The 26,049-nt window shown below is 40.2% G+C and overlaps 2 protein-coding genes across 12 annotated transcripts in view; both read left to right on the plus strand.

Moving 5' to 3' along the window:
* Nucleotides 1-1,393, plus strand: part of LOC133131737 (glycine amidinotransferase, mitochondrial) — a 49,877-nt gene extending 48,484 nt beyond the window's left edge. For 3 of the 6 annotated variants that reach the window (XR_009709043.1, XR_009709045.1, XR_009709047.1), the window contains one exon: nt 209-241. Coding sequence is in view for 3 of the 6 variants with exons in the window: in XM_061247172.1 (XP_061103156.1) it covers nt 209-321 (113 nt within the window). In the remaining 3 variants the exon portion in view is untranslated. Of the gene's footprint in view, nt 1-208 lie in introns of all 6 variants that reach the window. The other 3 variants (XM_061247172.1, XM_061247170.1, XM_061247168.1) reach the window with 1 other exon arrangement.
* A 556-nt stretch (nt 1,394-1,949) lies between these two features.
* LOC133131638 (high affinity cAMP-specific and IBMX-insensitive 3',5'-cyclic phosphodiesterase 8A-like) overlaps nt 1,950-26,049 on the plus strand; it is a 59,031-nt gene continuing 34,931 nt past the window's right edge. Inside the window, exons 1-2 of one of the 6 annotated variants that reach the window (XM_061247017.1) lie at nt 13,960-14,096; nt 16,796-16,836. In XM_061247017.1, coding sequence (XP_061103001.1) covers nt 16,834-16,836 — 3 coding nt within the window. In that variant the 5' untranslated portion in view covers nt 13,960-14,096; nt 16,796-16,833. Of the gene's footprint in view, nt 2,584-13,742; nt 14,097-14,843; nt 14,861-16,483; nt 16,569-16,795; nt 16,837-18,018; nt 18,974-26,049 lie in introns of those variants that run through there. The other 5 variants (XM_061247015.1, XM_061247011.1, XM_061247013.1 and 2 more) reach the window with 5 other exon arrangements.

Here is a 26,049-nt window from a genome sequence, read left to right on the forward strand (position 1 = left end):
AAGAGGTAAATGAAAACATTTATTCACCCATAAAGCGTGACTACAAGTAAAAAATAATAATCTGTTATTTAGCTGACGCTTTTATCCAAAGCCAAGCAATTTACCAGAGTTGACTTTAATATGTATCTGTCTTGTGAACCAGTTGACTGACTGTATTTGCAGTATCTTTAAGAGCCTTTTGATTGATAGATGGATTTGTTCCCAACAGGAATTAAACCGATTAAGGTGAGCATTCGTCACGCCAACTCCCTGGGAGGGGGCTTCCACTGCTGGACAACTGATGTGCGTCGCCGCGGTACCCTGCAGTCCTATTTTCACTAGCCAGGCAGAAATGGACAGTTTTTATTGAGCTTGTAATGGTTCAGTACAATGAATGATGAGCCAATTATTTTTCCTTGCAAATGAACTGCATGAACCATATTGATTCAACAGTGCTGTGTGTGACAGTGTTCCTGCAAAAAGCTTTGTTCAAAAACGGCATTCAAAAACATATTAATGGAACTGGATATCTCTCAATAATAACTGCATTTCTGGCTGGCTGTTAGTGTCTATTGTAATAATTGACTTTTGTGTCATCAGATTCCATCAATTATACAGTAGAAAGGGTACACGGTAGGGTTACTTGCGGCTACAAACATGGATAGAGGAGGGCTTTGTGAATGTTATTCTACCTCCTTTTACCAACAAATTTTGGATTTGACACCTGACAATGTTTCCAGTTTGTTCTTTTAAATACTGTAAATTTCTTCAAAAAGACTAGAAGTGTTCATTGTTTTGAAATATTAGGTCATAACATACAAATAACTTGTTTACTCAGGTATTTTTTCATATGTATTTATTGTATTGTCATTTATATTGGGTTCATTGTTTCCCCTTCAATTTATGTTTTGATAATTATTCTACAGAACTGACTGAGGTCCAAATGTCTTTAATTAGCCTACAAGCATACCTGTGTCTCTTTTCTTATGTACAATAGCAGCCTTTAGCCAGTTACCATATGCAATATTTTACCTTCACTGGACTGCTTGGCTGCTTTATTTTTTCATGAAATTATTCTTGTTTTCATCCAATTTTGCAAAATTGCATTTATTCTTCATATGACATGTCAATTATGCACGGCAACATCATTGTTGTTTTCCCGAATTGGAATTGCTTGTCTGGGGTCAACTGCGAATCAATTCTACGAATCAAACTGATTATAAAATTTATGTTTTACATGAAAGGTGCTTAAAGTTACCTATCGAGACACCCGGAAATGGTCTTATCATTGAAAGTTAAGAACATTTTTGAAGACAAACATTGTGAATTCAACATGGAAATAAAATGCTTTCTGTTTTTTTCCAAAGTAGCCTATGCATGTCTTGAAATACCAATAAAGAATGATTGCAAAGTTGATGCCACGTCAGCTTTCTTATTGTCCGATCCATATTTTTTCATTAAACGGAAAATAAATATTCCGTTTAACTCTTTATAAAGGTTGGTTCTAAGGTCATGACATAGCTCTCTAAACGCATTGAACGGAGGAGGGCGATCTTGCTGCATGGCAACCAGAGCTATATATTATCATATCTAATCAGTAGTGTGTAGCAGCTGCAAGTAGGCTAGAGCAACATACAATGTTTAAATATAGCCTACGCTTTAGTCCGTCTTTGCCCTTTAAAATAGTCGAAACAGTGTATTCGATCAGAAAGAATTTTCACAAGCATGCGTCCATGGACACGTGATCTCATTAATTTTGAACGAGTTAATCGTGCTTAGTTCGACTGAAGATACTTGACCTGAACTTCAGACTCAACAAACAACTCCTATTGTAGGCTACAGTTTGAGCCAAGAGAGGTTTAAGAACCCTTATGAATAACCTTCAGTGAGACAGTCCCAGCGTAGATGTGTATAACCTAGGCCTACATTTCAAATTTATATACTAATTGTAATATAGGCCGATAGTATTCAAACCCCCACGCCTAGGATAGATTAACACTGTAATCTACACTTATACTAATAGCCTATAGTTCGATACCAGCAAGGATACATATGACCGCATAAACTTCGACACACGACACAACGTTACAGGCTTGTCTGTACAGAAGGGGAGGGGCTAGAAACTGTAAGTAGACTCTTTCAAGTTGAGGTCTCAAGATCCATCGAGGTGTTGTAGAGTAGGCTATCCTGTCTTTAGAATAGAATTTAACACGAGTAAAATAGGCTATCAGTCTTCAAAAAAATCCCTTACCGAAAGCGATTTATTATCGCTCCATTCTGTTATTACATGTAGACTACAGTGGTCTACAGCGTGGACGGGAAGCTGCATTCTGGAAAATTCAGCTAATTAGAGACTACTGGAAATGCATATCACGTGTAAAGAGGAAATATGCTAATTCGCCAGGGATAGTCTAATATCAACATTCTTCTGTTATATTCTGAATATATCGTCTCAGAGGAAAATACTTTCTGATGCCTTTCTTACATTTCTGGAACAGTCCGGCTCAGCTTGGAAACACGGCGTGAAGGAAGTCATTTGAAATGGAAGAACAGAACTTAATTCATTTTGATGAGGACCGGGTGAGAAATGGACCGCAGCACAAGGTTTGAATATAAAATATTTAAAAAGTAAAAAGCACATTGTGTTGCAGGCTGCATTTAAGTCTGAAAGTTGACAGATGGCCTTTGCTACGTAACTAGGGTGTCCTTAATACCTTTTAGAACGTCTTGTTTAAAGGGCGAGAACTTGATATCGGCAGTATGAAACTGTTCAAAATCCAGTGATAAGTCACTTGCTGTACAGGCCTACAGACTAAACCAAGTGTCAGTTGTCATTAGCTACCGGAGGTTTCTGTAACTTGCCCGTCAATGTCTTCAGAAGTAATACCGACGACTTGTGAATGCAAACCATAGCCTATTCTACATATGCTACAAAAAAGGAGCTATAAAATATCCGATATTAAATGCGTTAATTATATGCGACAGAAAGCTATGATATCCAACTAAATCAGCGCCTACGGAAATTGCATAGATAGTCTATTTAACATATTTGTCAAAACGCCTAACATATTTTAGCAGATATCCAAGAGTATCCAAGAGTGCCACGCAAAAGAGTGTCAAAGACACATTTGTTCACTTGTCAGAGTTTGCTGTTTAAAGGAATGAGTTCACAGATCCATTTTTGGATAAGCTGTGGATTGACCTATCCATTCTATGCAGTGTGCACCGTAGATCTGTCAGTTTCATTTAATTATTCTGTGATTGGGTTGGTATTTCCCTTAAGAAATAATTTTAATGAATTTTATGTTGGTTTTCCACATGTGACCCAAATGTGAGAAATACACATGTGAAATACATGCAGTGCTTTTTGTGTTGTTTTTGGGCTTGGCTTTTTCAGGTATATTTTCTACATGTGATTATTTGATATATGAATTCCCACATGTGAAAGAAATGTGAACGGCAAGCAGTGTTTTTTCTGTTGGTTTTCACATTGAATTGTCCATGTGATTATATAACACGTGAAGACCCACATGTGAACTGCTCATAGTGTTTTTGTGTTGGTTTTCAGATGTGTCTTTTCCTCATGTGGTTGTATGAACACCCTCATGTGAAAATCACACCTGAACACACAACATGTTGAGAGTACACATGTGGACTGAAAACACATGGTTTTTGCGCACATTTGCTCTTTAGTTTGGTTTTTCCACCTTTGAAAAGGGGGTGTGAACCGTCAGGTACCCAGATGTGCCACGGTGGTCTGTACCCCCGAGCATACCATTGGTAGACTAATTGTGACATGTTTTATTGGACAGCTGAACTTGAATGGTTAGGATACCCTTAACCAGTTTCGACCAGTTATGAAGTTTGGTCCTTGGACCCCCCTCTGTTTGCTGGTTTTTTCATTCCAGCCACAGATACAACCCCTACATTATAATAAGCTGTTAATTAGACACATTTAATGTGGTGAAAGATGATTTATCCTATTATTACACATTATATTATATTACATTACAGGCATTTAGCAGATGCTCTTATCCAGAGCGACATACGTACAACAAAGTGCATAACCATAACCAGGGACAAGTGCACTGAAATCCCTAGAGAGAAACACAGTTCCAAGTGCTAGAAGTGACCACATTGATAAGAACTTGGACCGTGTGGATTAATCTGTTGAGAGCAAACAAACAAATGCAGCAATAAAACAGCCTCTGAAAATATGAGGCTAGCAACAGTAAAACAAGTGTGATAACTATGATGAACAGCTTACAGTTTCAAACATTCTGTTAGAAGCAGACCCATATTTAAAATCCCAAAGGAATGCTTTCATTCTCTCATTGTGCTATGAAGCAAAATTGTAATTGATTAAATGACGCATCGGCAGGTGGATCAGTGGAGTCCTAATTAGTTTCAGGTCACGGAAACTAAACCATTTCATAGACAGTGAGGAAATCATGAAGAAAGCAAATGGCCATGAGCCAAACCTATATTGCAGTAATATTCAGGGGAAAAAATGATATGACATCTTATACACATTTGTTCAACAATCTTAATGTATCATCAAGTGATTGGCAGAAACCATGGACATGGACCGAGCATCAGAACCGCTGCCCTAAACAGACACCCACATTCAGTGGTTCTTGCTGCTTTACTGAAATTGAGTTACAAGCCAAGAATATATTTTACTGATCTAAAACCGCCGACATACATTAGACCCTGCAGGTAGCTGCAATTTAATCTATGTGTATGTATGTGCAAATGAGGTACAAACAAGATAAACATTCAATAACACGGTACAGCAGTCACTCCCTAACAGTGCATAATAAGCTAACTTAGCACAGACTAGCAAATTTATATTAACTTACAAGCTAGCATAATACAAGTGTAACATGCACAATATATCCGCATGTGAAGGTACAAAATGAAGGTACAAAAAGTGTCTAAAAAGGTATAAATGCTTGTTGCTGGGGCGGTACATAAAATTGTACCCCTAGCCAGCAATATATAATTAATTTGTACCTTTTTTGCTTGGAAAACATACTCATTTGTACCTGAAGAGAACATTATTGTATTGTACATGACTGTACAGGGTGCATTTTGGGAAATTTGATCCTTTAAGAACAAATATGTACCTCCACTGTCACTTTATTTTGGAGAGTGTGCTTAGGCATACTATACAATGTTGGCCTACAGCGTGAGTGACCCACAGGCTTTTCCCAGTTTGGATGGAGAACAGCAAACTGTGCCTGTTAAGAGCTGTGAAAACAGCAGGACAAAAACCATCACACCACTGTGCTGATGAAGGCAATCTTGACTTGTTGTCATCTTTTAGGGCAGCCTGTAATGCAGTGGTTAAGGTACATGACTGGGAACAGCAAGGTCGGTGGTTCAAACCCCGGTGCAGCCACAATGAAATCCACACAGCCGTTTGGCCCTTGAGCAAGGCCCTTAACCCTGCATTGCTCCAGGGGAGGATTGTCTCCTGCTTAGTCGAATCAACTGTACGTTGCTCTGGATAAGAGTGTCTGCCAAATGGCATTAATGTAATGTTTGTTGCCAAACCCTTTTCAAAGGAACTAACCATATCTGTGCCTACACTCAATTCTCATTTTCCTCTCATTGGAAATAAAAATTTACTTGTGAAAAAAGCCAAGCACATGTGAAAATGTGGAAAGAGCGGGGTCAGATGAGCAAACACGACCAAGTTGGGTTCTAAAAGTTACCCACAACAAACTGCAGGGAAACTCAACCTTACATCCTACAGATTATGGTGGTCATGAGACGGGATGAGTAAACCGGAGGGACACCTATCATGCAAGGGAGACGCCCACCCAGGCTCCCAACTGTGTTTTAGCCCACCTAGAACCGTCACGGCAACGTGATAGCAAGAGACACATCCCATCTCTGATTCCACAGCAGGAATACTGGCTCTAACATTAGAATACACAAAACAACCTAAACCATCAAATTCACTGATGAGGCAGGAATTCTTTAAAAAGAGACGGGAATCCATGAAACACCAACCCTCTAATTTATCTGTGCATTTGTCGTATGTTCACATTTTTTGGACATGTTTGACTTGTGACCATATAAGCAAAGAAAGTGGCTGTTTTAACCCAGTACACCTACGTACAGTAGAACTATATGTAATTATAAAATATTTGCTGGTGCTACCTAAAGAGAGTATTGGCTCATGAAGATGCAGCTTCAGTTCAAACAGTAAACAGTCACAAAGACGCTTTACAGAAGTGGCAGATGACCCAGGAAGAAAAAACCAAAGAAGGACGTTAGGCACTAGAAAATGTATCAGGACAGAGTAAAATGTGCTCATGCATAGAACTAGTAGCCTGACCTGGCAACCATGCCCAAAATGGCAGTACCACACAAACCTCCCTGGTGACTAAGGTTGGGGCCATCCCCACTGGCACCATCGATGAATGCTCAGTGCCACTGCTCACATGTGGATTTTTAAATATGCACTATTGCACCTACCAACCATCTCCAGAACTATATATGGTTTAGCTATAGGATTCACTAGAGATTAGTTTTGATCTTACATTTAAATATAGAGTGTGTCTGAAGCCTGAATATGTCTGGGGAGCTCTATAAGAGAAGCCTCTTCCTTCCATCATAATTTTAGATAAACTTGGAATTTTTAAATAGCCAGCATCTTGGAGGAGAGTAAGGAATCAGTAGCTCAACAGATCTTGTAATCAATTCTCAATAGGCCAATGAAGGCCTGATATGCTCTCATTTCTTAGTTCTAGTAAGAACCCTGGCAGCTGCATTCGGTTGTAGGCATTACAGAGCTGAGTTAGCAACCAGACAGTAAAACATTACAATAATTAAACTGTGAGGAAATAATTGCATGCACCATCTACCTTAATTTGGAAATGTTCCTCAGGTGGAAGAAGGCCACTCTGGTGATATTATTGATATGGGCCTGGAAATTACAAATTTGAATCAATCGTTTCAGCAAGATTGGACCCTGGGTAGTCCATTCCTCTACCATACTAATGTGGACACATTCATTTTTCTGTAATGATATATTATATACAATGGTATTTTAACATGTAGTCCTTGGACCATCTTAATGTGTGTCATTCATAAGTGTGAATGTCAGCCTCTTTAACATGCTTTCCCATGCTAGCCTTTTTAAATGTGTGATTATGTTATATGCACTCTTTTCTTTTGAGTGCAGTATTTCCTTGACATGTGGGTTAGTGCCGGTCCCAGGCAGTTGTCCTTGGTTATAGGGATGGTCTGTCTGTTCATTATCATGATGAAAGGGCTTGTGATAGTACAGTCAGTTCCTTGGCAAGGTATGGGATCAAGGTTCAATGGGTTAAAAATTGCATGGCACATATTTTACTTTTTCTCATTTAGACATGCCTCTTATATGAAAACTTAAATTTTGGCGCTGGATTATTCATTGTTTTCCGTGCATCTATACAGATGATTAATTATAGATTAATCTCAACCAAGAGCACCAACTAAAAATACTACAACATATTAATATAACACAGCAATAGCTAACTTTTGGCTTTCATCTTACAGTTTTCAGAATTAATTTCAGTGTCCACTGAATTCATATTGCTGTGTAAACAAGGATAATTTTTGTTGTGGTTGTGGTTTTTGTTTTAATAGTAATTTATAGTTCCATATAAAACACAGTACATTGAGAGTACTTGTATAACCTTCATCTGAGTGTGTCTCAGGGGACTGCTGAGGTAGCAGACATTGTCCTGCTGTAAACGTAGGAGAGGACGTGGAGCTGACAGGATGACTTCCTGCCACCACACACAACTTCCTTCTTGTATTTTGTACTTAGGTTTCAACCCCGTGGTTAGATTTGGACTCCGTTGTGAAACAATTAGCCGTCTATCTATCGCATTGCCACTGTGATAAACCTTTTCACTGTGACTTGGTTATCTTTGTCCAGTTCAGTTGGCTACATGACTGCCAATAAACTCAATATTCAATATTGGGAGATTTGCAGCTTGTAATGGCAGAGATCATACTTATTCATTGTTTCTTGTCATGTTTAAGTACTTATTTTATTATGTGCATCGAATTGGCTGGAAATCTTGGAAAAATAAAATAAATAAAAATATCCCACCAGGTCATAGACAAATCTGAAAAAAATATATCACTCCTTATCACACAATCTATCAAGATGAATGTGTGCATTTAGGGCCCAAGTAATCTTCATACATAGTAGGCCTTAATCCACCAGGCCTATAGGGTAGATACTCTACTGCACAGTAATGAATCTGCAAAGGGGAGCTCATCAACTTATAAAACACCTACACACCCTGGTCATTGGGCGAACAGTGTAGCTCTTTTGTCCATAGTAAATCAAGAAGAGATTAACCTGGCAAGAATTCTCCCTCATTTCCTATCTCTATACCTACTCAAGTGAACTGCATGGGGAGATGATGTGTGACTGTCAGTGACTGCATTGCTGTAGTGTATTGGATAGAGGAGTCTTGCTTCCTCTGATGAATCGAGCTGAAAACAGCATGAGGCTCACTGCACATAGCCATTATAAATAGCGAGTGGTGATATGTATTTATTTTCCATTTCTCAGCTGCCTTATTGGGTCTTTTTCTTCAGGATCAGAATCAGGATATGCCCTGCTGTAAAATGCCAGCTTGACCAGCTTGAAAATTGAGCTGGTCAAGCTGGTAATAATATATAGTACACGGAAACTCCTTTTGTAAATATCTGAAAGTGTCTGCCAAACACCAAATTTGTCAATTGTAACTCCACAAAAGTGTGACTCACTTATTTTTTCTTGTGTTGCATGCCCATCTGCTGGATGTTTTCTTACATTACACCACAAAAGAACATCACTGGTGTGTTCTGTGTACTAGTGTCTGTTGTTTTCTGCATCAAAACAGCCTTTAGCCAGTGTCTTTCAGTGTGAAAATCTATTTATAATAAAATCACACATTCCCATTGGCTCTCGTCTTTTCACACTGGATGTACTGGCGTTACTCTCTCAGAAAGTGACAGGGGAGGTACATTTTTGTTCTTCAAGGATAACATTTCCCAAATGTACCCTGGAGGTACAGTATTGTTCTCTTTGGGTACAAATGAGTATATTTTCCAAGAAAAAAAAGGAACATATTTATATTGGTACAATTTAATGTACCTATGCATCAAGCATTTGGAAGCAAACTGCTGTTTTGTCTGGATAAATCCATTTAGTATCACTCTGAAGGTGTATTTCACCTGCAGTATCCCTGCAGGCCCAGTGCAGTGGGTCCACTCTGGAACAGTAGAACTGATTTTCACAATGGGAAAAATGGTTAAACATTGATCTTTGCCATCTAGTTTGTACAAATTCCTTTTTCATGGTGTTGTATAACACTGCAGTTTTAGACGGAGGTTGAGTCAGGTCCACCAAATTCTCTGCCTTATCATCTTTCCAAATGTTTGTCTTTTCCAAAGATAAACAAAGCACGTGGTGAAGGAAATATCTGAACTGCATCGCTGTTGCGTGATCTTTTTCTCGGCATTGCGTTCATGATTTGAAGTCTTTATAAAATGGCTCCTATAATCACAGACTCACTTCTAGCTGACTCGTGGATGTAAGTAACATCTGTGTTGTTTTGGGAAGAATTATACAAATTTATATGCTGGGAAGTAGCCTAATGTATGTAGGAAAAGAACACACTACAGTGCAATGCTTTAGCAATTGCTTAAATCATGCTTGTGTACAGGAAGTGCAAAAGTTGTGAATAAATGAATGTGCAATGAATATGAAATTAAAGTGCACACTGTCAGCTTTAATTTTAGGCTATTTACAGTATATTCATACGGGTTAATTACAGATTTACAGCTCATGCCTGAGGGGTGGTATTGTAGTGTAGTGGCTAAGGTGCATGACGGGCACCCTCAAGGTTGGTGGTTCAAGTCCCAGTGTTGCCATAATAAGATCTGCACAGCTGTTGGGCCATTGAGCAAGGCCCGTAACCCCACATTGCTCAAGGGGGGATTGTCCCCTACTTTAAATCACTTTGGATAAAAGTGTCAGCCAAATGACATTAATGTAATAAGAAAGCTAACAAAAGGTCTAGAGTTTATTTCAAGTCTGCTGCTGTGGTTTCTCATCATGAGGACCAAAAAAGTGAATGAATCAATCAATTCAGAAACATTGAGGCACAGATGTGTCCAAGACGACCATGAGTCCAGCATGGCCTCTAAGCCGCAAGAACAGAACAGACATTTTACAGTTTGTTAAAAAAAAGTACATAAAAAGTTAGATTGAATTCTGGAAAGTATTATTGGACAGAGGAGAAGGGCAGCAGTACAATAACCGTAATCATGCTGCTAAAGCTTTTTTCAGGGCCAAAAGGTGGCATGTTCCTGACGAGCCAAGTCAATCACTCATCCTGAATCCAATTGAACAGGCATTTCACTTGCTGAAGATGTAAACATATTACCACCAGGCCCAGAGTCCAGCATCAAAGCATTGCATCCTCACTGCGCATAATCTTTTTTGCAAATGTGCAATGTTGATAACCTCCCTATGCACTGTATTCCTATTGTATTATATTCTTTTTTATTGTATTCTTAAATTTGTCAATTCTACAGTAATAAATAATTAATCATTTATAATATAATGTTATGATATATAATCATTGCAGATCTTACCGTGGCTACACCAGGGCTTGAACCACCAACCTTCCAGGTCCCAGTCATATACCTTAGCCACTAGGCTATAGGCTGCCAAAACTAGCAAGAATCACAATAATAACGTAAAAGCTAGTCACATCTCAGCTATTCAGTGACACCCCAATCTACTTTCACTGTGTAGAAGCATTGCATTGGGAGTGGTAGGCCACGTGGTGAGAATGTATGCCCTGATTGGTTGATGATGACATCTCTCAAATGTGCATAATGCTATAAATGGGTGTGTTGATGGACAGAGAGCAACAGGAAAGCACCAAAATGCATTATTGACTGAAGCCTGTTTGAAAAACTTGAATGCCACTAAAAAAAAGAATTAGTAAACTTTTGGATATTATTTGTTTTGATTATGAAATCATTTTTATTATTGTTATTTAGTTATTAGTCACGCATTGCAGTCAAATTATCTGACAAATGCAATGATTTTTCTAACATCTTACAACACCAAGCGTAGAGTTCCAAGTGTGTGACTGCTTGTGAATGGCGATAATAAACACATACTGCGCTGTTACTAAACTTAATGCCAGAACATGTAGCTGCCTAGCATCACTCTGAGTATATTATGGATTCTGTCTTGCAGCCATGGTTACTCAGAAGAGACTATCATTGTGTTTACAATGAAGAACTCCCCCACCAATGGAGAAATTACGTAATTATTTTTGTGGTTATAACACGTGACAGCTGCGTATTTTCAGCTGAAGGCCTCCAGACTATGTTTTTTTATTAACTTGGAACATGAAAATGTATGAGCATGGATGTGTTTTTACACATTTTTGAATGCATGTTGGACATTTTTTGTCAGCATCTATGTAAGTAGTCATTAGAGCAGTCATAATATGTGCAGATATAATAACACGTTGGATGCAGTGGGCTAAACATGTGCATGTTTGAAGTGCTTACATTTACAATTTCATTTGAAGTATCAAATGCACAAAGCCTGCTGTTATTTTGTGTTTCAATAAAGACCACAAGGGGGAGTAGACAGAAAAAAAATGTTTGTTTATATTTTATCCATTTATTTATTTATACATATGTAAATACAATGCCGTAAAAAAGTATTTGCCCCCTTCCTGATTCTGTCTATTATTGCATATTTTTCACTGAATGGTTTATAATCTTGTAGAATGTAATGTAAACAGAATATAAAATGGAACCTGAGTAAACACAAAACACATTTAAATGACAATTATTTCATGAAAAAAATTATCAAACACCCAAATCACCCCTGTGAAAAAGTAATAATTAGCTGCCCCACCTTTAGCAAAACTTCCTAGAATTTGATGTCCGTCTTTCACATCGCTGTAGAGGAATTTTAGTCTACTCGTTTTTGCAGAACTGCTTTAAATTAATTGGTAGGTTTTTGAGCATTAACTGATCGTTTCAGGTCCTGCCACAGCATGTATAAGTCAGACTCAAATAGTCATGTCAGCATAAACCTGTCGGCCATTCCCCACTGACCTCTCTCATAACATGGATATTTCATCCACAGAACTGCCGCTCATTGCATGTTTTTTTCTTCTTCACCATTCTCTGTTAACACCAGAGACTGTTATGCGTGAAAATCCCAGGAGACAAGCAGTTTCTGAGATACTCAAACCACCTCATCTGCCACCAACAATCATTCCATGATCAAAGAAATTCAATCACATTGCTTCGCCATTCTGATGTTTGGCCTGAACACCAACTGAACTTCTTGACCAAGCCTGCATCTATTGATAGGCTTAGGTTCCTATTTTGGAAGAAGAGGTAACATGACGCAAAACACATTTTGGGGAATTTCCAGATTCTCTGCTGAACATCCAAGAAAATCTGTTATTTTACATTTTCTTGAAACGCTAAAAATAAAGTTTAAACAAAAGTACACTGAGAATTAAATGCGATTTTAAACCAAAAAGCGCTGTATCCGTTTTTACATGTACTTATAGGCTATATGTGCGCAGGCTTGGGTTTGCGTGCCATTCAAATACACCTTATCCGCAGAACAGCTTGAGATCTTGCAGTATATTTTCAAAGTTCCCACTGACTGTGGGTTCCACCCAGCTGTAGGCAAGCCGTTGCTGATTAGCTCAGTGGGGCTCATTTGCATTGACGTCAGTAAAGGCTGGAGGTCAATCCTTGCGGGTGCTTTTATTGGATCTGCCGCTGTCAAGCAGTGCTGAAGAATTGGAAGGGCAAACGCTGGAAAGGCAGAGAAAGACTAAAAGAAAACAGCATTATGTGGCTATTTTTTTTGCCTTGACGTTTATAAATTACAATCAAAAGCCTTCCTTTTTACGACCTGAAACTTAAGGACGCAGAACAATATGCTTTTATACGAGTGAATTATACAGAGGTGGCACCACAGATAATGTGACAGCCTTTACATTAAAAAGGAAAAAGAAAATCGTGGGCCTTTGATATTCTGTTGCCCATTTTATGAAATGCTTTTCAAATGTCACGTTTTGTATCAAAACTAATACTGGGTGCCTGAATGGAAGTCTTGCAAAAAGGATCCCAATTTTTCTAATTGGTATTTTCGGGCAGTTAAATGGAATGTTTGGTTGGACTAAAACGCATTTTGTTGTATGGGAGGGAGTCTTCAAATCACAGCGGCGGCCAAGTGGAATACTATGCTTTGTGAATCATTTAGCCTGTTGATGATGAATGGCACTGAAGTAGACCAAACTGTTGTAAGAACAGGTTTGTGCCCCACGTCTTAAATTCAAGTGGGTACCAAGATCATTAAGAGAGAAGAAAACATCCAGGAAAAGCGGATTGAATTTATTTTGGATGGGGAAGAAGAGAATAGCAACAGGCTCGGACAGATGATGGATAAGACATTTGCCTGAATCGAAGAGGACTGATTTATTTTCGAATAGGGTTGAAAAAGTTTTTTTAAAAGAGTTATGATTTGGTACGAGGAGTAAGAAGAGAGCGAGAGGAAGAATAAAGCGCGTATGGAATTGAATATTCGTTTACGAAGCATTTCGGAATTAATGTATTTGTCGGAGATACGCGCTTTTGTGAAAATTATAGATAATTTACTTCATGTAAAAGGGCAGAAAGGAAATCTATTTCCTGGTTGGGGGGTGGGGGGGAAGGAAGATATATTATTCATGGTCTCAGTGAGGGAAACGGGGGAGAGCGTTTTACGTTAAGGTTAAAAAGAAAAGGAATAAGAAGATATCCATGTACTGTAGCCATAGACAAGGCAAAACGGAATAGCTGGGCAGAAACGAGCACTTGAGAAAAAAATAAATTGGCAAAAGTGGCGTTGAAGCATGGGCTGTGCCTCCAGCATTCATATCTCGGATAGGGTGGTCTATCACAGTGGAAAAGAGTCCGAGGATTCTCACTCGCCCCAACAGACCAATACGGCACAGCAGTCTCAGCAGCAAGGAACCTCTGCCCCGGGATTACCCATTAAGCCCTCAAGTTACAAGGTGAGGACTAACGCTGTACCTCCTCCGAGAGAGGACTCTGTACGTGTGTGCGCCTGTGTACGTAAGTTTAGCATCTACTCCAATGTCTGTGCTACCTTGAAACTTTCATCAGTTCAGCCTACATGTGCATCAATTAGGAATAACGCTGTGCACAAGTCTGACGGAGAGAAAAAAGCAAACTATTATCAAATTATTCACTGTCGCGTTAGTTCACATCAGAGAATTGTATGGGCAGAAGGGTAGTGTTTTAAGGAGGGACTCACCATCATAATTCAACATGACTATTTAATCAAAAGTTCACTTGGCACGCCTTTATCACAAGTAGTGATATGTCTGCAGATTTTGGTGTCACGCACGTTACGTACTACTGTATATATTTTTCTCGTCCGTCCAAGTAGCCCACACTGCGGGTACTACTGCGTATGCGTTCAGCATTAAACCATCTGGCAAAAACAGCCCACAATTCCACTCGTATTCATCTTCAAGCCCTTAATCGAGAAATGGATATGGGTCAGTCCTATGAAATTAATAAAATTAAAATTAAAAATGAATTCTCAGACCCTCGTACTTTATCATAAGAAATGCTTTCTGCTGAGCTTTCGCAGCCAGTATGAAATGCATGCTTCTGCAGTGCTGAGATTTAATTGCAAATTTCATTTCATTTGTTTTGAGACAGTGTGCCTCGGAATTGCGTTTCAGGTGAAACGCTGGCTGAAGTGGCACAAGCCTTGAATTGGACACTATACACGTCATGTCAAAGTGGAGTATGTTGCTTGTGGAGTGAATGGGAGCTTTTAATGTGTGTGAAGGAAACGGGTGTGAATAGCTGACTAAGGAAATTAGGTTTTAAACTGCATTTTCATATCTAGTCTCTTGCACACAAAGACAGTCATGTAGAAACACTTTTTATTTAGTCAAAACTTTCTTTTTTTGGCTATAGTGAATATTTCAAACACAAAAGTAATTTAATCTCTCATGGTCTATTAATTTGCATTATACATTCCCATAATCTGTATAGTCACCCGCAAGGAACATTCAGTATTGACTGGATAAAAAAAAAAAAACCCTAAGCTTTGAAAGAATGCCAGGCAGGTTGGGCATTAAAGTTATTATGCTTTAGCTAGTTTATATCAGATCACATTCTCTCAAGTTATGGATTAAGCTATAAGCTGTTTTAAGGCTGTATATGACTGGATTGTAGTATTTACTGTAGGCATGTTGGTCTATACCAGCTTGTACAAATTGAAAGTCTTATTTGCGGCTATATTTTTAACAGAAATGAAGACCCTGTCCAGCAAACAAAATGAACAAAAAAAGATTTTCTTGTTTAATTGTTCATTTTTCATGGAGAAAAAGAGAGAAATAAATGGTCCTATCATCGTCACTTTTTCAGCCCTGTTCCTGGTTCTTGCCTTAGTTTATAATGTGCTTTATAGTCATTTGTGCCCCGTTATCATTGGAACATTTGTAAGCACCATCAATATGGGAGCAGGACAACAAAACATCTTTAGAAATCCATAACTACTTTGCCCTAAAGCATATGCATGCACATTCCAACTCGGTCAAGGTCCCCCATACATGTATTAATACATTGGGCCTAATAGAATTTACATCAGTAGCAGTGTTCTCATGATTTCTCATGTGAAATAATCTGCATGCCCACCCCCTGTCCTGCATATGTTAAAATGCATTAGTATCTGCAGGATTAATGGAAATCTATAAATAGAGCATTATAATCGGTGGTGAAAAATTTCAATTGCCCATGGATGGGAAGCTACGGGACATGACCCGTGTGACTCGAGTCTCTCCTTCTAGACCCACTCTGGTTAGCCTCTAACCTGCATCCATACATAACTAAGTTATTAAAATAATATCATCCCAGCTTATGTGGTAAAGTGTGTGACCTTTTCTAAAAAGAGGGAAATGGTACCTCTGGTTTCAGCTCTGATTGCATTTTCATCATAAAAAGTAGTTTTTTCCATAACTTGTATTGTATCAAGCTTTGTCTGAATGGCAAATGTAGTCATTTACAGACTGAGAGATAAGTTTTGTTTTTGTTTCATTTGTACTGTGTCCGTTGCATTTCACAGGAAATGATGACGGTAGATGTACTGTGTGTTTGTGTGTGTGCGTGCGCACACTTGTTTTGAGCGTGTGTCTTTGCAGTCATGTTGTTTATCATTCAACAATAGCATGGTTGCATTCCATGTATTGCAAAAGTGAGTGACAAAAAATTAGTGCAGTGTCAAAGTATTGGATTTTTCACATTATACTGAGGTGAAAGCAAATTATTTGTGCAGTTAATGCTTCTGATGTTGTATGTAATAATACGTTTTTGATTTCAGACCTACTGTATTCTCTATTCAAAAGGTGATGCAGTGATCATTATTATACTGAACCCAAAGGCAAACATGACCTGTATGAGTGTTTTGAATTCATACTTTTCATTGTTTAATAACATCCATACAGCAGGTATGTACAAGGTAGAAGTGTTTGTATTATTTTCATAGCATACGATTCTGACCAGAAGAGCCCTTCTGAGAACATAAGCAATGTTGTGTTTGCTTATCTATAAAATGAGAAAATTCATAAGTGTGTTTTTACACTATTGCAATAAGTTAGGATATTCTGGTATGGCTAGAGGAGTGGCTTGGCCTAATCATTTGTTGTGATGTGATTTTTTTTTTCATGTTTTCCAGAGCGATGCCAAGCAGAATTCGTTAGGGAAGAACTAGAAATGGTCTCCTCCTCCCCGATCTCTTTGCTTTGTTTTTGCTGAGCATTTTTGAAATTGTGTCTCAGTTAGGATATGGTACCAATTTGTCTGCTTCTGCATTTGCTTGCCTTCCACCACCTACCACTCACTGATGCCCCTCGGCATTGTGGGAGGCCTCCCCGCCAGATGCACTGTGGGCGATCACTGAACGGCATGCATTCAAACTGTGATGTCATCCATCTTTCAGCCCATTGGCTGAGTCAATTTCTTCTTTTTTTTTGTTGGTGTTTTTTTTGAGTGTTGATTGTTGCATTTACATGTGCAGAAATGCTTGCATCACTTGCGGGACGTGCATTTTTGCTGAGTGTCGGGCAGCTGAGAAGAGTTTCAGTCTATATTGACATATTCAACAAATTTGGATACACTGTTGTCAGGCTTCCTGAGGCTGGGAATGTTTTTGAGAAGCCAACACTAACCATGCCTGTACGTGTACGGCCGTCCTGCTAATCAGAGATCTGTCAGGCACATATACGGGTAAAGTTACAGCTGATTATTTTCTATATGAGTTCCACTGTATGGCCCAACAGTGGAATGTTTGCAGCTTTTGTTGTGGTAATACCATATGGAAGATGAGGTAGGCCCAGAAGCATGCTAATTACACTGTAGCGTGTGCAGTGTGCGTTTGCATGTACGGCACCGCTCTGCACGCACTATGCAGGGAAAAGCTGTTCTGTGTCTTTCTCCTCTCCGTAAATAACATTGATTTAATTACTGTGCGGATTTGCTGGGTAATTGCACTGATACAGTATGTCTTGGAATGTCTCCACCTCGCCATATTACCATTGTACAGTAATTGGATGAAGCAGCTTCATATGACATAATATCTTTGTCACACAACGTTTTCCTATTGTAGTTTGTAAAAAAAAAAGTTAAAAAAAAAGTATAAATATTTCAGATCAGAGATTTGTTCAAGATGCCTGTATGGAGAGGGCATTAAAGCCTTGTTCAGTAGGCCTACATGTTTTTATGGACAAGGTAATATATATATGCACGGGGCTTCGGTATTATATTATAGTAATATCTCTGCCTTATGATTGGAGGGCCATAGAAACGGCGTCCCTGTGTTTGTAGGGACAGTACTGTATGTTGTCCTTTAGTAGTCTTCACTTGCAAGTTAAGTTTCTGCTGGATTAGAGACACTCTATTTTAAAAACGTTAAGCAGACTATAAAGATGTCATTGGGTTAGAGTTTCAAGTGCCTCACCAGCAAGGACTACAGAGAAACCATGCCAAAGAAGAGTAGGGCTGGCCTTTTGAAACATGTGACATCAGAAAAGTCTACATGGGCTATCTGTGTCCCTGCTCTACAGAAAGAACCCCTCATACGGAGTTGTTTTACGCTCTTTGGCTGGTTTTAATGCTTCACTTTCATTATGGTCATTGCTTCGTGGTTGGGGAGGGGGATTGGCTCGTCTTCCTAATTGTGATTCATATGGTTTTGCATATTTAAATTGTGTTTACTGCTCTTGGTTGCTTTAAGATGTTTTAGATGTTGTTGGTTGTTGTGTACTTATGTTTCCTTGGCAACAGTGTTCCAACTGTCTGTTTGTCACTTGTTGTAGAAAGCAGAATGATACCTTAAGCTATGGGCATCTACCATTAGCAAACACTATATATTACATCTACATGTCAGGACACTGTTACTCAAAAACTCTTGTTTTCATTCACCTAGATGCATGGAAGGAGTGTGAATTGGTGCAATGTTAAAAACGTATCTGGCTGTGTCCTCTTATCTGTGTGCGCAGTGTAGGTTGTGACCTGCGCTTTGACAGGTGGCTGTGTAGATGGCTGTTTTGGCTGGACCTGGTGTCCTGTAGCTACAGGTCTCTCTTGCTGAAATGGAGAAACGCGAGACGCCTAAAGCCTGAGAGACTGTGTCAAGGGCACTCCACCATCTGGCCTGCTGTCTGTGGGCACAAACGCAAGGCCTCGCATTCGTCTTGTCAACTTTGCTGGGATAGGATTCGGTGACTGTACGGACCTGCGTCTGTGAACCGTGTAGATTTTTTCCCACACACAAAAATAATTTTGCCTCGGCTAACTAGTTTATTCTTTTCCATAGAGTTAGAATGTGTCTTCGGCCAAAATGCACAGGATAATGGTAAGTAAACGGGAGTTGTTGATACAGTCTAGCCCACAAGCCCTATAGCCTTGCTTTTTGTACTTTGGAAAGATCTGTGCTTTTCAAAACGCTTCTAGAGATGTTTGCTGCACAGAGGGGGCAAACCTAAACATGGCTTCCTTTTTAACGAAGCAATATGGTATGGGGGAGGTGGGGTGGACAGAGCAGAAACTAAGACCCATTGGATAATTTATTCCAGAGGAGGGCAAAAGGTTTAGTGAGCTAATGAATTAATCCACTGTGTTTGCTGCGCTCGGAGGCTAGGGGAGGCAACAAGAGAGGCCTGCATGCCTCATCAGTGTGTAGCTGTCTCTCTTCCCTGCCCCATCTCCGTCCTTCTCTCTTACGCACTGCTTTGCTGTTGTAACTTTGAAAAGCTGTTACTAAGGACTTGCCCCACTCTTGCCAGTTGTTAGAAAGTCGGTGGCTTTCTCCTTTATTGGTGACACTCTCAGAAGCTGCTTCTCCCTTCACAAAGCAGTGTTCTGGTTTGGCAGCAGAAGGCTCCTACATGAACAAAGTGAACGCAGCAGGGCCAGATGGTTGTATATGGACTGAAAGTTCATGTTGGAATAAGCACCAATAAAATGCTCTCTCCTATGCTGAGGTTGACAAATCCCTTCCAAGTGCAAGGGTGTGAAGTTATCATTCCGGTGTAGTTTCAATAATAATAATTTTAAAATCTAGTGCTTGTTGTCTTCTCATCTGTCATAATGTCAGAGATGCAGGGATTACAATAATTGATCAACTAGTAAAACATTAATAAATATTTAGTTCATATTTTCACCCAAGTTTGGAAATGCCAAAAATATCCCATTTTGCCACTATCAAAGTGCACTGTACAGCAGGCCCAGAGTTAGTTTCTCACACTGAAACCCGTTTGCCTGGGACACCGCGCATGCTGTTTGAAGGAAACAAAGTATGCCCACCCTGTCACTTGCAGGGAAAAGTCCTGATATAAGAATAATTTACAACTATCTAAAGCAATTTACAGTTGATCAGACTGAGCAGGGGATGCAAATTTCACCGTGGCTACACCACCAACCTTTAACCACCAACCTTCCTGGTCCCAGTCACACTTGGCCACTCGGCTGCAGTCTGCCCCCTGATACTGTGGACCCCCAGTCTCAGATGGCTAATGATGGATAATTTCCATGCAGTGGTGGCCAGCCTGCATGCAGCCCCTGTTTATCCTCGGTTTTGCTGTTTTGTAGAGGATGCAGCCTGGTGTCTTCGCTGGGGGCTCTTGGTTGTTAGCCTGGTTTGCTTGCCTCCACATTTGTTATCAGTGTGAATGACATGTGGTTCAGGGGTTATGCCCTTTCTTCTCCAAGTCAAGCAAGTGCAGTTGCCGGTATATTTACCTATGGTGAAAATTATCTTCCTGATGAATTGCATGTAGGTCTGAGACTTTTCTTATTATGCACTGGCAGTACAAGGCAGGTAATAATGAAGTACATAGCTGTGTACCAGATTTAAGCAAATACTTCTATAGCATTGTGGGCCTGGTGGTCGGTGAGTTGTAAAAGGAAAGTATTGGCGCCCCATTTTAGGGACACCAATACTAATTGGAGAAATTAACACAATTTGCAAAAAGTCATCATGTTTAGTACTTGGTTGCAAATCCATTCTATGGCAGCCATCTTCACTTCCTGTTTCTTTCCGGGGCATTCTGCCTCCAGTCTTGTTTTCAGCGAGTGAAACACTTGTTCAATTGGATACAAGTCAGGTGATTGTCCTGGCCAGCCAAGAACATCACACTTTTTGGCCCTGAAAAATGCCTTTGTTGCTTTAGCAGTGTGTTTGGGCCTGTTGTCCTGTCGTAAGGTGAAGTGCTATCCAATGCATTTTTGAGGCGTTTGGTTGGATCTGAGCTGATAATATGTTTCTGTTCACTTCAGGATTCATCCTGCTGCTGCAGTCACTTGATTTGCGCAGACAAGTGAGCCAGGTCATACATGTCCAGGCCAAAACACTACATCTGCCGTATTTCACAGATGAGATGTATGCTTTGGAACGTGATAATTTCCTTCCTTTCTTGACAGTTTCCTTTCTCTGTTAATTTGGTACAGGTTACATTACAGTCATTTAGCAGATACTCTTATCCAGAGCGACGTACAATACAGTATAAATCATAATGAGGGGGAAATGCGTTGGAGACCCGAGAGGAAAGTAACTCCAAGTCTTAGAGTGATCACATAGATAAAACTTGAACCCTTGAAGAGTACATCAACTTTCCAAGTAGCATACCACGGTTGGCATCTAGAATACCCAAAATACCAAAATAATTATACACAAGTGCAATTATTCCCTGTAGCATACACGTAGCTTACATTGCCAATTCTAGCAGTGAGGTAGGGAGGGAAGGTGCTGCCTGAAGAGATGAGTTTTCAGTCTGCGCTTGAAAGTGGTCAAAGGGTCTCATGGTGGATGCCAGACGGACGGCCAGCAGAGTTGCAGTAGTCCCGGTGAGACAGGCTGTTGTCCATCACCAGTCTGAGGTTCCTTGCACTGGGGGATGAGGTCACTGTGGTATCCCCTAGTGAAATGGAAAAATCTGAGAAGGGAGGTTAGAGCAGGGATGAAGATTAGCTCCGTCTTACCTGGGTTGCGCTTTAGATGGTGGTTGTCATCCAGCTCTGGATATCTCTCATGCAGGCGGAGATATGGGTAGAGACCTGTGTGTCAGATGAGGGAAAGGCAAGCAAGAGTTAGCTGTCATCAGCATAATAGTGGTATGACATGCCATGAGCAGAGATAACGGGGCCAAGGGATCTGGTGTAGATGGAGAAGAGGAGGGCCCGAGGACTGAGTCCTGGGGAACTCCTGTACTAAGGGGAGGAGGGGTTGATAATTTACCAGCCCAGGTCACCTGGGAGGACTGGTAAGAGAGATAGGATTTAATCCAGTCTAGGGATGTACCACTGATCTCTGTAGCTGCCAGGGAGGATAGGAGGATGGAGTGGTTGACCGTGTCAAAGGCTGCAGAGAGCTCTAGAAGGATCAGGACCGAGGAGAGGGAGATTCACTGACGGAGAGGAGTGCGGTCTCTGTTGAGTGGCCAGGTCTGAAGCCAGTCTGGTGGAGGTCCAACAGGTGATCCTGGGAAAAGAAAGAAGATAATTTGTTAGAGGCAGCTTGTTCAAGTGATTCAGATAGAAAAGGAAGGAGAGATACCGAATGGTAGTTCATTATAGTAGAGGGGTGTCTCCCTTTATGGTAGTTATTGAAGCATCTATGCCTACATCATGGAGAGTGGTCTTGGTCAACTAGATGATTGAAAAAGGGTTTTGCTCCACAATTTAAAGTATTATTTTGCCATACACCACTGTGGCTTCCACCCTCAGGCTTTCAGTTAGTTCTGTAAGCTACCTGTGAGCTTAACAAACAACTATGTCTCTGATTTATTTTGTAAATTTATTTATGTATTTATTTGTGCTTCATGATGCCCTATTTTACTGGCAATGACACTTTTTTGATCTTCATGTTGAGAGAAAACGACTCCAAATAGAAATACTAGAATCAACCTTAGCTTTCTTGTGCATGAACTAATAACAACACACAGCTGCCAATAAGACAGTTGAGCAGCCAATTGTCCTATTATGTTTGCCCCCCTAACATGCCAAACAATTCTTAATTAGTTCTTAAAGTAGAATCTAAATATTTCATTTGAAGCAAATATTTAGGTCTATGGACAGGAATCTGCTGATATGATGGCATATCCTTATGCCACCGTTATTTCAGATACAATTAACTTACTGTCTTAAACAACCATTTCAGTTGTGTTTTATTGCATTTTTAATGGGCATAGCGGTCTTGAGTAGTCAATGCTTACTACAACTGACCTTTAATACAGGATTCACAATGAATCACTTGCGCTACACATAATCTGTAATGGTCCATTTTGTCAATAATATTGACTGATTCTTTAGTGAGGCGATACAAATGGCAGTTTTGTAATGCGAAAGGTGTTTTTACTAATCCGTAATTCCCCCTGTGTTACTTTCTCTGTATTTGCACAGCTTAGCTGTTGACCCTTTAAGTTGTGAGGTCACAAATATGTGATTTAGAATGCTCTTAACTGAACATTCTAATGCTGATGTCACAATCACTATGGGTGATTGAAATCAGCATTAGAATGAAATGAATTCTAGTGTTCTGGAACACTGATTCAGAATGCTGAAAACATTCTAAAAATAACCTACTCTTCAAAGGGTTTATGTTCCAAAAATAATTACAAATAAGGGCATTACTCTGTAACTTGAAATGTGTTGAATTCAGAGCTGATCCATGTACATCAGTGCATTGTACCCAGGTGGCCTCAAGGCTGTTTTTCCTGTACTGTGTATTGCTGCTCTGTCTGTGAATGGGTATGTTGGTTTTTAATTTTCCTCTGTCACACACACAATACTTTATCTCTCTTGGCGTAGAGGCTGAAAAACCTGAACAAATGAACAAAGGAAGGGAAAAGAGGCCCAAGGAAGGTGTTGTCTATATAAAATCCTGCTCCTTATAACCCGGAGCCTGTATGGAAATGTAGTCCTACAGGAGGACAGGGGTCGGCAACCCTGGTCCTGGACAGCTGCACGATGTGCTGGCTTTCGTTTTAATTTTAAAATGAGCTACCATTACATATTTCAGTTATTTAAGATAATGTTTTTATCCAAAGCAACTTACAGTTGATTAGACTAAGCTGCGGTCAATCCCCCCCCTTGAGCAATGCAGAGTCAAGGGCCTTACTCAAGGGCCCAACAGCTGCTTGGATCTTATGGCTACACCAGGGTTTGAACCACCAACCTTCCGGGTCCCAGTCAAGCACCTTTCGCCATTAGGCTGCATGCTGCCCTCACCATCCTATCCTGTGTGAGGACCTGGACCAACACTGCCGTTCTAGTAGATGCAGACAGTGGGCTGCAAATTCTCTTTAAGCTTGCATTGGAGACGGGCACAGTTTCAGTTACTAGGGGTTTTACTGGCTGCGGTACAAGAAGCACTTTGTCTCACTGTTTGGCGAAAGCACTTTATTGAAGATGTGGCTAAGTAGCATCGCCCCAGAATGAACAATACCCCAACTCTCTCCCCACCCTTAGCATTAAAGACACATTTCTCTGACCTGCTGGTGTAATGATTCACTGTCCATGAAGGGGTTTTATTTAGGAGTGAAATTAAGATGCTGCATAATTGGTAGGGGGAAGTGTTTTTTCACATGAAATTTAGGATTGCTAGGAAATGCAAAGAGATGAACATTAGATTAAACATTTAATCAAAAAGAGATTAAACATTCTGACTGTAAGGGCAGCACAGGGTTGGAGTTCCGAATTGATATTTGTGTTTTTTTAACCCCCTAAAAATACAAAACATCCACAACTGGAATGACGGATAGCCACTGCTTTAAGGCGGGGCTCGTTTGGTACATTTTAACTTTATACTTCCCACAGACGCGCTGTAGCGGACTCTTAATGTTGATCCTGACCAGACATTGGGTAGATGGCATCTGTGTTCAATCACTAGTTACCAGCCAGCTGCCTGCACTGCAACATTGCTCTGCATGGTGGAGTGTTCAGAAGCAGGCTCTATCCAAAGCTCTGTTATACAGCCCTGAGAATGTGAGAAGTGCTTTCGAACAGCTTTGTCAAAGCTAGTGTGGGACTTCGTCCCCCAGTAGTCAAATCCTCTTTGTAGTCCAATCCGCTTTGTAGTCAAATCCGCTTTGTTTTGCAACCATGTTTGATCCGCACTTGTTTAATTGACTGGACAAGTCTCCCTAGAACAGAGGGAAAAGATTATTCAATAGCAATAATATGTCTCCTTTGGATATTGCACCATTAAATCTCCTTGTAGTCTTACTGACGGGCTCCGCTGGCATTTTATTGACTCGTTTGGCACTAGACTGATAAACACAAAATGGCACAAGCAATTGTTTATGTATTTTGTATTAAAGCATGCCAAGTGTTTTAGATGTACCAAAGAAATAAGAAATAATGACCTGCCATGGCAAATGCTCTTTCAGCACTGAATCTCTGGCGACTGACCCAGAAGGACCAGTTTTATGCCGGTTATCGCTCGACCGTTGGTCAGACACACAGACTGACCCAGAATGACCAGTTTTATGGCGGTTATCACTCGACCGTGGGTCAGACACACAGACTGACCCAGAAGGACCAGTTTTATGGCGGTTATCGCTGAAGATGGCTGCGGCCCTGGGGCCACCATGTTTGTTAAATAAATTAGACTGAGAAATGCGGACGCCTCGGAGAGGAAACGTGTCACTATAGGCACCACTCTCTTTTGCCTGGGTGTATTAAAGTTTTATTTTAGTTGTAGTAGTTTTTAAACTAAAAGTTTTGATGGCTTTAAGTGTGTATGCACGTGCCTCCTTACTCCATGTCTCATTGTGGATTACAAAATTCAGAAAGCCTGCACTCTCACTACTGAGAAATGTTTAAGCTTTTAAACTCTTGGTTCAGGGAAAAGTGTCAGCTAAGGTGAGTGTGCTTTAGGAACAGATCATCCCATTGTTTTTTAAATAGTTGTAAGAAATAAGAGCGCATTCAGAGGCTTGTGCTTTTCCCTCAAGGTTTAAAACATTGAATCACGGGATGGCATGTGATCCCCCTCCTAAAGTTTGTAGAATCAGTGACACCCTGAGCCTTTACTGGGTAGGAAGCCATCTGTGGTTTTTTAGTGTGTCTCTCTGTCCATGCAGCATTTGTCTCTGCACTTTCACAGTGGCCCTCTCCCCACACCCAAATTTACAGGTCATTTGGATTGTGGTTTTAATTCATCTTTTTAGCATCTTTTTTATCTTTTTAAGCTTCAATGTACAAAGTGCTTCTGACTTCTGGCAAAGTCATAATTCTTGTATAACTCATACATTTTAGTTATGGGGCAGTTAACAGTGTGTGCATGTGTGTGTGTGCTCATCGATGTAGAAAAAGGCCGTTTATTTTCTGGTGGACTTGCAGCGTTGGGACTGTTTCGCTCCTTCCCTTACAGAGAACAGGGATGAAGAAACGCCGCAATCCACGGCTCTGTGCAGTGGAAAGAAAGTGCTG

The sequence above is a fragment of the Conger conger genome, chromosome 6, assembly GCF_963514075.1.
Source record: "Conger conger chromosome 6, fConCon1.1, whole genome shotgun sequence".
NCBI classification, from domain to species: Eukaryota; Metazoa; Chordata; class Actinopteri; order Anguilliformes; family Congridae; genus Conger; species Conger conger.